The sequence below is a fragment of the Ctenocephalides felis genome, unplaced genomic scaffold (assembly GCF_003426905.1).
Source record: "Ctenocephalides felis isolate EL2017-DRISC unplaced genomic scaffold, ASM342690v1 CF-g0.4_SCAFFOLD_01170, whole genome shotgun sequence".
NCBI classification, from domain to species: domain Eukaryota; kingdom Metazoa; phylum Arthropoda; class Insecta; order Siphonaptera; family Pulicidae; genus Ctenocephalides; species Ctenocephalides felis.
In genome coordinates, this window is record NW_020537324.1 from 78,687,421 (window position 1) to 78,699,625 (window position 12,205).

The 12,205-nt window shown below is 29.0% G+C and overlaps 1 protein-coding gene across 1 annotated transcript; it reads left to right on the top strand.

The window, feature by feature from the left end:
- The first annotated feature begins 2,396 nt into the window (after nucleotides 1–2,396).
- On the top strand, nucleotides 2,397–8,984 carry LOC113366723 (cyclin-G-associated kinase). The gene is given in 3 exon segments (XM_026608376.1): nucleotides 2,397–4,325; nucleotides 4,327–4,537; nucleotides 8,290–8,984. Coding segments are annotated over 3 exon segments (2,424 nt in total). The 5' UTR covers nucleotides 2,397–2,618; the 3' UTR covers nucleotides 8,796–8,984.
- The last annotated feature ends 3,221 nt before the right edge of the window (nucleotides 8,985–12,205 follow it).

A 12,205-nucleotide genomic window follows, 5' to 3' on the forward strand; every position in this document is an offset into this window, starting at 1 on the left:
AATATAAAAGTACTATTAACTTCCCGTAAGGTAAGTTATAGTAATCGCAAAAAAATCGAAAATGAACATTTTTATGTATTTTTACGTTTCAGAGGTTTCTGAACATTTTGGCATACCTTATAAAATTTGTATGTGTGTGTCTCTGTGTGTGCGGATACAAATTTTCCTCGACGATTTCGCGAACACTGAACAACCGATTTGAATGATTAAAAAAACATTAAAAAACAAAAATGATTAAAAAATTTTTGAGAAAAGTATAAGTAGTAAAAGTAAAAGTAGTAGTAAAAATAATTCCAACAAAAACAAATTTTTGATTATTTCAAATTTCTAAATACTTTTATCATGATTTAAAATATTCAACCAAAATAAAAAAAATCATTTCACGGTTTTTTGAAAAATATCGAATTTACTAGTTCTAAAAATCACAAAACTTAAGTTTCAAAATGTTGAAACAAAATCCAAGTAAACCACATTTTTGTTTTTTTTTTTAATTTCCGTTTTTTTTCAAAATTTGGAAAAACTTTCGATTTAAAAAAAAATGAAATTGTTATAAGAAATTGTTAAAAGAAAGAAAAATTTCATTATTTTTGAAATTAAAAAAATATCGAAAATGAGTATCGATTTTATTAATGTTAAAAAATAAATAAAATAGTTCTAAAAATTTTGAAAAAAAATCCAATATAAACAAATACTTGTTTTTTTTTTGAAATTCTATTTTTTTTAAAATAATACAACTGATTTGAATATTAAAAAAAACATTCGATTGCCACTGATAAAGAGACGTGCTGATTAGTTTTTGCCAAAGGCAGGCCTAGCCGTTTTGGTGACACGAAGCAAAAAGTGCCAAAAATGGGAATTTAGTTTTTGAGATAACGGAGTGTCCGATTTGAATGATTCAAAAATCATTTTACTTGTATTGACGGTATAGAGAAATGATAATTTTTTGAGGAAAGTATAGACAAGTGTTGAAAAAAATCCAACAAAGACAAATTTTTTATTTTTTTAAATTTTCGTGTTTTTTTAAATTTTCAAGAGCGTTCAATATAGTTTAAAATATTCAACCGAAGTTTTTAAAAAATCTCAACATTCTCAAAATAATTTTTTTTTAAATATCGAATTCATAAATTTTTTGAAAGATATATAAGGTTGTTTCCTAGTCCTAAAAATTTCAGACTTTCTCAAGTTTCAAAATACTGAAACAAAATCCCAAAAAAAATAAAATTTTAAATTTCTCAAATTTCCGTTTTTTTTCAAAATTTGGAAAAACTTTCAATTTAAAAAAGAAAATAGTTTTTATAAGAAATCTAAAAAATTTCAATATTTTTAAAATTAAAAAATATCGGAAATGAAAATCGGTTTTATTAAAATTTTTAAAAATAAATAAAATAGTTCTAAAAATTACAATTGTTCAGTAATTCTTATGAAGTTTTAAAATTTTGAAAACATTGAAAAAACATCTTTAAATTTCCATTTTTTTAAAATTAATTGAAAGCTTTTAAAAAACTTCAAATTTGGAAAAAAATCATTTTTTAAAAATGTATAAAATGATTATAGAAAATATTAAAATTTTGAAAAATGTAAGAAGTTGTCTTAAAAATTACAATATTTCAGAAATTCATAAGTTTTGAAATGTTGTGAAAAATTCCAACTGTAACAAATATTTGATTTTCATAAATTTCCGATATTTTTCAGAATTTGGAAACATTTTCAACTTAAAAAAATTCAAGGTTTTTAAGAAATGTAAAAGATGTCGATTTTATTGAAATTTTGAAAAATGTATAAAGTTGTTCCAAAAATTACAATATTTCATACATTCTTTTAAAAACATTGGAAAGTATTCCAACCAAAACAAATGATTGATTTTCTTAATTATCCGATTTTTTTCAGAATTCTCACAAACTTTGAATTTAAAAAAAAATCAATCAAACTTTTTAAAAAATTTCAAACATTTCAAACTTTTCAAAATTAAAAAATATCAAAAATAAATATCGCATTAGTTAAATTTTTAAAAAATAAATAAATTCTTAAGTTTTGAAATGTTGTGAAAAAAACAAAGAAAACAAATTTTTGATTTTTTCAAATTTCAGATTTTTTAAAAACCAAAATAATATGAAGGTCGTCGCCTAAACATAAACATTTATGTTAGATCTTTAAAATAAGAATGATGAAATTTATTGATCAATTTTTATTTGATTATTAATTATTTTTTTATTAACCTCAAATATTTAATTACAAATCAGGAAGTTCCAGCAATTTGTCTTAAGATCATATATCATTTTTAAATTCCAACGGTTTTTCAACTTTCCTTTATTGCGCAAGTGTTGCCCGATTCCTCCTAACGCCAACTTCAGACCGCGACTAAAATGACAGCAACTTGACAGTTGTTGACAGTTCTCGTAATGACTTTGCTTTGTAAAATACATTATAACTAAAAATGTTTATAAAACCGTCAAATCAATCGATATAAAACCAGAAAAGTAACTTGTGAAATAACAAAACGTGTCTATTCAAATCAAATAAATGTCAGGTATAATTCATGATAAGTGAAAAAATCAAATCCGCACGTCATCGGATTGAAACTGGATCTTTACATGTTTTTTCAACTTGTATAAATAATTATGCAACCTCCACGTTCTAACATACCGCCCCCTCGACCTTCGCAAAGCCCCTCAAGGCACCCAAATATGATGAATAATGAACCTTCTGGTCGGCCTGGGGGCGGAACAGGCTCCGGTTTGTTTTCTTCTATTAAAGGAGGCGCCGGGAGTTTTCTAAAAAACTTAAAAGATACTTCTTCTAAAGTGATGCAATCTGTACAACAAACTATTGCCAGGAATGATTTGGATATTACTTATGTCACCAGCAGGATTATTGTCATGCCGTGTCCTTCAGAAGGCTTGGAAAGTGCTTACAAAACCAATAGTATCGAGGATGTTAAGATATTTTTTGAGACTCGACATCAGCCTAATACGATAAGTGTGTATAATCTAGGTCCAAGAGGTACCCCACGTCTAGCACCTCCTGTACGGGTAATAGAAGCAGGCTTCTCGCACTCACATGGATCACCTTGTGTGTCTGATTTAGCACATTTGTATTCGGTAAGTGAGGATATGTACGGGTTTTTAAGACACGATGAGAAACATATTATAATAATACAATGTCCTGATGGTAAATCTATTTCATCAACGTTTTTCTGCGCTTTGTTGCTTTATGCAGGGCTTGTGTCGGTTCCTGAAGATGCTCTGCAAATGTTTGCAGTAAAACGTATGCCACCTAATATGCAACCATCACAATTACGTTATTTATATTATTTAAGTGAAGTTATAAGCCCTGCACCTGTTATTCCGCATCATAAACCGGTAACTTTAGTTTCTGTGAACATATGTCCGATACCCAGGTCTACTAAACACCGAGACGGTATCAGACCTTTTATAGAAGTCACTTGTAACGACCAAGTTATATTAAGTACTTTACAAGATTATGATAAAATGAGATTGTATTCTCATACCGAAGGTAGGGCTTCGATACAATTAAATGTAACTGTTTGTGGAGACATCACAATAACACTTTTACACGCCCGGAACAGTCTTGGTGGTATGGGGCGTCCTAATGGGGTTAAAGTATGTCAATTACAACTGCATACTGGTTTTATATCAGAAGAAGAAACGAATTTAAAGTTTAGTAAATCAGATTTGGATTATTTAGCAGATGGTGGGTCTGGTGAAATTGTGCCAAATGGTTTTTGTCTTGCCTTAAGTGTATTTGTAGGTGATAGTGAAAGACCACCAACTCGTAATCCACCCTGGACGAGCACAAAAGCACCAAGGGATTCAACAGTTTTATTCGGGTCGCAATTGGAATGTGAAGAAACCGTTGATAATTTTGTTTCTAAACCTGCACCACCAAGGCCAGCGCCACCAGCTATGAAACCTGTACGACCAGCTCCACCAAGACCCGTTACACCAAATTTGTCCAGAAACAGCACTCCTGAACCACCCAAAGAAGCCGTATCAGATTTACTGAATCTTAACCAAAACGATGTACAACATACACAAGACAATGTAGTTGTTGAAGAAAACGTGGACTTTTTGGGACTAGGAAATGATTTGAACGAATCTTTTACCCCCTTGAACGACATATTAGGAGAACCAAACACCAAACAAAACACATTTGACTTTTTAGCTGGTGATACGTTCAACAATCAACCATCAAATGGACAAAGCAACACTTTCGATCCATTCGGTTTCGGGGACTCTGCCAATGATACTGAATTGCTTAAGCCAAAAATAACTAAAGAATCTAGTCCAATCGAACAGCAACAACAAGCAAAACGAGAAACAGAAAACTAAAGATCCTTTTGCAGATTTGGGTAATTTATCTGCAGGATTGAATACGTCCTGGGGGAGTGCACAGTCTGCTGGAACTAGCCCTAGATCTACTCAATTTTCGAGTCCTTCTCATCACAATCAGACACCGGGAGGCAGATCACCACATAATGCACCTACTACACCTGTACGGAGCCCTAGAGATGGAACAGGTAATAATAGTAATATATAATTGTAATAAAAGTAACTTATTGTAAGTAACAGTAAAAATATTGTACAAGTATAACAAAGAATCTTACACTCTTAACTTGCTAAAGAAAAAGTTTATGTAGTTGCCAGAAGATCAAATTTGTTGTTTTTAGTTTTGTTTTCTTTACATTTTAAATCATTCTGAATCGTTTGACACCAAATTGGTAAAAATGTATATGTCATAGTCAAAATTTTACGTTTTTTCAAAGAGCTGTACAGGACGCACGGTTTATACTAAAACCTTGTAACTTAAATATATTATTCTTTAAAGTATCTTTTATGATAACAAATACTAAAATCGATAACTTTTTAAACAAAATTTTGTATTAAAAAATATTTCATCTATAAATGTCTTATATATAAAGCTTATATATAAATATTTTATTTATAGTTGTCTTATATGTAATGTTTGCTTATAAACGACCAAATCAATAGGCAAAATGCCTGTATGAATTTTTATATTTTCAAAGAGCTCTACAGAACGTACCGTTTGCACTACAATTTTGAAATTTAAATATATTATTCTTTAAAGTTTCTATTGTGAAAACAAATACTAAAATTGATAGGTTTTCTAACACCTTTTAGAATTAAAAAATATTTTATCTATAAGTGTTACTTATATGTAAAATGTATTTATAAATGATACAATCAATGAGCTAAATGCCTCTAGGAAGACTAATATTTTCAAAGAGCTCTACAGGACGTACCGCTTGTACTACAACCTTGAAATTTATTTATGTTATTCTTCAAAGTGTCTATTATGATAACAAATACTAAAATTAATAAGTTTTTTAACAAAATTTTGACTTAAAAAATATTTTATCTGTAAATGTCTTATATGTAAAGTTTGCTTATAAACAATGAAATCAATGGGCGACATGCCTCTAGGAAGATTAATATTTTCAAAGAGCTCTTCAGGACGTACCGCTTATACTACAACCTTGCAATTCATATATTTTATTCTTCAAAGAGTCTATTATGAGAACAAATACTAAAATTAATAAGTTTTTTAACAAAATTTTGATTTAAAAAATATTTTTTCTATAGGTTTTACTTATATGTAAAGTTTAATTATAAATGATAAACTCAATAGGCAAAATGCCTCTAGGAAGATTAATAATTTCAAAGAGCTCTACAGGATGCACTGTTCGCTCTACAAACATGTAATTCAGATGTTATACCTCAAAGTGTCTATTATGACGACAAATACTAAAATCGATAGATTTTCTAACATATTTTTGAATTAATAAATATTTTATCTACAGATGTAAAGGATTGTTAGGGTGAAATAACTCTCAGAAGATTAATAATTTCAAAAAACTCTACAGGACGCACCGTTCGCTCTACAAACTTGTAATTAAGATATATTATACTTTAAAATATCTATTATAAGATAAAACTTAAAAATTGATAGGTTTTCTAACAATATTTTGTTACAAAAGCGATTTTATAAATAAATGCAAAGTATGGATAGAATGACTGATGATTAAAATTTTCAAAGAGCTCTACAGGACGCACCGCTTGTACTACATTTTTGTAATTTGAATATATTATTCTTCAAAGTGTCTATTATGACAAGAAATACTACAACTGATAGGTTTTCCAACAATATTTTGAATTAAAAAATATTTTATCCAAGAATATCATATATGAGTATATGGGTGAAAAGCTACTTAGTGGATTAATATTTTCAAAGAGCTCTACATGACACACCGTTTGTACTACAACTTTGTAATTCAGTCATGTTTTTCTTAAACGTGTCTATTATGACAAGAAATACTAAAATTAAAAGATTTTCTAACAACTTTTTGAATTACAAATGATTTGATTGAAAATCTCTTGTTCCAACTAGTTTTTGTAATATAAAATAAAAATTCTTTTATCATTAATCAAATTGTATTATGTTAGTCACGATAAGCATAAAATAATATCATGTTAAGGCTCATGACTCATTTTTATAACATTTATATCCATTTCAAAATATTTTTCAAACAAAACTAGTTTCACAAATAAAATTACCTGATAACGAAATTGTATAAACATTGGTATGTTATTAAAATATATATAAGTCGATTATTCGTAGCACCTATAATGAAAGTAGGATTTGATTACTAAACAGTGATTAGAATAATGAGTTATTGTTTTAAGAAAAAGAAATTTATATTAAGTCACGAAACTCAAACCCGATTGATGAAAATAAGATCGATAATAAATGAAAATATCAATCCACTGAATCATTTCATCAATATACTCAAATATGACATTCTTAGGTAAAATATTTTTAAAATTAAAAGTTGTCAGAAAACTTATTGATTTTAGTATTTGTTGTCATAATAGACATTTTAAAGAATGATATATCTAACTTACAAGGTTGTAGTATAAGCGGTACATCCTGAAAGCTCTTTGAAAATAATAAACCACTGAGAGTTATTTCACCCATATATACATTCGTAGGTAAAATATATTTTAATTCGAAAAGTTGTTAGAAAATCTTTCGATTTTAATATTTGTGGTCAAAATAGACACTTTGAGGGATGGCATATCTAAATTACAAGGATTGTAGTACAAATAAGAGCTCTTTGAAAATTCAATTTTTCCGAGAGACATTTTACCTATATACCATCCCATATATAAGACTTTTAGGTAAAATATTTTTTAGTTCAAAAAGTTGTTAGAAAACTTATTGATTTAAGTATTTGTTGTCAAAATAGACACTTTGAAGAATAATATATCTAAATTTCAAAGTTATAGTACAAGCGGTACGTCCTGAAGAGCTCTTTGAAAATTTTAATCCACTAAGATTCATTTCACCTATATACTCATATATGACATTTTTGGGCAAAATATTTTTTAATTCAAAATATTGTTAGAAAACTTATTGATTTTAGTATTTGCTGTCATAATAAACACTATGAAGAATAATGTATCTAAATTACAAGGTTGTTGTACAAGCGGTACGTCCTGTAGAGCTCTCTGAAAAACTTAATTCACTGAGAGTCATTTCACCCATATACTCACATTTATAGGTAGAATATTTTTTAAATCAAAATATTGTTAGAAAACCTATTGATTTTAGTATGTGTTGTCAAAATAGACACTTTAAAGAATGGCATATCCGAATTACAATATTGTGGTACAAGCGGTGCGTCCTGCAGAGCTCTTTGAAAATATTAATCCTCGAAAATGATATTACATTGAAAGTTATTTCACCCATATATAACATTCATGGGTAAAATCTTTCTTAATTTGTTAGAAAATCTATGGATTTTAGTATCTGTTGTCATAATGGACACTTTGAAGAATAAAATATCTGAATTACAAGGCTATAGTACAAGCGGTGCGTCCTGTAGAGCTAGCTCTCTAAAAAGATTAATCCACCGAGAGTTAATTCAACCATAAATTATCGTTCATAATCACACCTCACACATAACATCGATCGGTAAAATCATTTTTAATTCAAAATATTGTTAGTAAACCTATCGGTTTTAGTATTTGTTGTCATAATAGACACTTTGAAGAATAACATATCTGAATTACAAGATTGTAGTACAAACGGTGCGTCCTGAAGAGCTCATCAAAATTCCATTTGCTAGTACCAAAATAGCGTAGCACCAATTCAGAACGACCCAAGAAAATCTACAATAAGCAAAACGTATTTTCTGGCAAAAACTCAAACTTTTCTTTTACCTTTACCAACTTATCAATTTCCTTGCAGGACCAGACTACAGTCGTTCCCACTTCGAAACAGTGTCACCAAACCAGCAACAAAGTGGCGGTAACTGCAAACCAAAACCGACATCCACCGACGTCTTCGGGGATCTTCTAGGCTCCCAAGGCTACACTTTCACAGCCCAAAAAACCCAAAACACTCCTCGAACCATAAACGACATGAGAAAAGAAGAACTAGTACGGGAATTAGATCCTGAACGTCTAAAAATCCTTGAATGGACTGAAGGAAAAACCGGGAACATCCGAGCTTTACTCTGTTCCCTGCACACAGTCGTCTGGGAGGGTTGTAGATGGACAAAATGCGAAATGCATACCCTGGTTTCTGCAGGAGATGTAAGAAAAGCTTACAGAAAAGCCTGCCTGGCAGTTCATCCTGATAAGCAGATGGGCACGGATAATGAGAATATTGCTAAGTTGATTTTTATGGAGCTGAATAATGCTTGGAGCGATTTTGAAAATGATTCTGCGCAACAGAACATGTTCGGCAGTTAAGGGATGTAAGAGATTGATAAGGGGTTCGATGTGTGAAATCAGATTGTTATGTATTTAACAATAATTGTTAATTATTATGATAATGAATATAGATTATATGTTGAGTATTGAGATGGAAGTTACTTTAATACTTATTAGGTTTGCTTCGATATTGTAGCTTCATGTATATTTTTTTACTTTGTGTTATATATATATATATATATATATATATTAGGGTGGTCCTTAATACGGACATTTTTGGAATTTCCTTGCTCCCAAAGGCTCAAATGGTTCCAAATTGATAAAAAACAATTCTCTGAAAGTTTTAGCTCTTAATAATAACATTTAGATAGTCCGCAATGCAATTAAAAGTTTCGTATATTCATTATTAAGTAAATTCTTGCGCCATCTGTGATAGCATTTGTGCACTCAAATATTATGCCACTTATAACACTTAACCTCTAATTACCATGACAAAACAAGAAATTATTTTTAACTCCTCGTAGGGTAAGTTACAGTAATTGTCTAAAAATCGAAAACGAATTTTTTTTGCATATCTTTACGTTTCAGAGGTTTCTGAACATATTGGCATACCTTAGAAAAAAATTAATGTGTGTGTGTAAATGTATGTATGTGTACAATTTTCCTTCCACGTGGATTTGAATTATGTAAAATGAAAAAAAAACATTCGATTCCAAGACGTGCTGATTAGTTTTTGTCAAAGGCAGGTTCAGCCGTTTTGGAGATACAGAACAAAGAATGCAGGAAATGGCAATTAAGTTTTTGGGAGAAGACGGCATCCGATTTACATGATTCAAAAAAATATTTTATTTATATTGACGGTATGAAAAATTAATTAAATTTTTGCAAAGGTAGAATCAGCAGTTTCGGAGATCCAGAAAAAAATTTAGAAAATGCCATTTGTCGGTCGAAAATCAGACATGGAACACCCGACATGAATGGGTATCATAAACTTTCGAGAAATTTCAAAACTTTCAAAAAAATTCTAGTTTTCAAGAAATATCAGTATTTTCAAAATGTATCAATTTTTTTTTAAAAAAAATTGTGATTTTCAAAAAGTAATTAAATCCATGTGGGCTGTTTAACGAAATATTTATTCATCATGGCATCAAAATTATAATTTTGCAAAAAAATATTTATTTAATTGGTGATTTTGACACTCAAAATATCAGTAATAAATTGCCATCAATGTTACAAGTCTGCTTTCCCAGATAGCGCAAGAATTTACTTAATAATGAATATACGAAACTTTTAATTGAATTGCGCACTATCTAAATGTTAATATTGAGAGCTAAAACTTTTAGAGGATTTTTTTCTATTAATTTTTAAGCGTTTGAGCCTTTTGGAAGCACGGAAATTCGAAAATGTCCGTATTAAGGACCACCCTATATATTTGTATGATTCTGAATTTAATATTGACATATGTATTAACAAAGTCTAATAATTAGGCATTATGAAAAAAACATTTTTTTAAAAAAATTAGTTATTATTTTACTTCCATACGTTCCGACTATAATCCTAGCCTTCATTCAGTGGAAAAATTGTTATTTTAGTTTTAAATACAGAAAATTCAGAAATTAATGGTATTAAACATTAAACTTGTAATTAAAACAACATTTCACAATTATGCTAACACTAAATTATCATAAAGTAGTAAGAGTGCAATATATGTATTATTTGTAAAAAATAGTTAGAGACTTAAATTATGTTTTTGTGTATTTAACACTAAAATATTTTTTTTTTCATTGAATGAAGTCTAGGATTAGAGTCGAAACGTATGGATATAAAATAAAATCTTTAAAACATTCTTTTTTTCATTGATGCCCGATTATTAGACTGTTAATATGCGTAGTTCTTAATATGGATATTTTCGAATTTCTTCGCTCCCAAGAGCTCAAATGGTTCCAAATCGATAAAAAACAAATCTCTGAAAGTTTTAGCTCTTAATATTAACTTTTAGATAGTCCGCAATTCAATCAAAGTTTCTTATAAAAATAACATGGGTGAAATTCCATTTGTTTCTTAAAATTTTATAACTTAGCGACAAGTGCATCAAAATTTTGAGAATAACATTGTATTTGCTTATTTTGATCATACAACAAAAATTTGATAATTTTATAAAATAAGTATTAACCGAGAAACTTTGGCCGGAGTGCGGACTATCTTAAAGTCAATATTAAGAGCTAAAACTTCCAGAGAATTTTCTTTTATCAATTTGGAAGCGTTTGAGCCCTTGGGAGTAAAGACATTTCGAAAATATTCATATTAAGGACCACCCTAATATATATATGCGATGTAAAAATGAGAATGTAAAGATTTGTTTGACATATTTATTATTCCTCATTCTTTATTTAGTCATCATCAGTCAATACAAAATTTTTTATATAATTTTTTTTGAAGAAGCATAGAAATCAGAAAGTCTTTTTACTGAAATTTTAATTATTTTGTAAAAATTGTTACATTTCAATACTATATTGTGTCAGATTATTGTCTGAAAAATTCATATCGACTGACGATAACATAGAATTTTACGTCGAAACGTATGGAATAATAAAGATGTATTATTATTAAATATATGCCATTAGAGCATCACTTGGTTCTAAGAGCCATTTCAAGAAACTTTGTCGAAGAAACCATAGCTCGGCAGTAAATTTCGACACAAAAATTATTTTTCATTCCCTATTAACTTATGAGAATTTTATATTTACTCGTCTTATAAAACTTTGCACGGTTATAGAGTTGATAATTAAGGCAAATACCTTGAAATATTATAGGCCTGTGAGAAAAATGATCTTGTTCATAAGACCACTACCAAAACTTGTCCTTAACCATAGATAAACAAGTATAACTAGATGGAAAACACGGCCGCTTTGAAATTACATCAATTTTAATTCTTTCAGTACATCATAGAGGTCGCCACCAACCGTAGCACGTAAATTTACCCTTAGGTTCAATTCTAGGATAAGATTCATATAAATATATACTAAAGAAAAGATGAACCTGATAAATTTGACTAAATGGAATGAGAACAAAATATACGCGTTTGAAATATATTTTCAACAAATCACAAATATGTTGTAAGAAAATATAATAAGAAAATTTCGTTGAAGAAAGATATATTTCAATATATGAAATTGGTACTTGAACGTTTAAAGTACGTGTACTATATCTAGGGAAAATGTGTCTTAAAACAAACGCTGAATTTGAAGCACACTAGCGCCATCTGTGATATGCTGAAAACACTAATACAGAGTAAAGCATTTGTTCTAAGTTTACTTTCTCTTTCAAATAACTCTTCATAGATTTACAATATTTTCAAGAGTTCATTTGGACAATAAAAGATTTTTTTACATGTTGTATTTCAATTATGGAATTTCACTTTTGAGTTTCTTCGCCAAAATTTCTTGAAA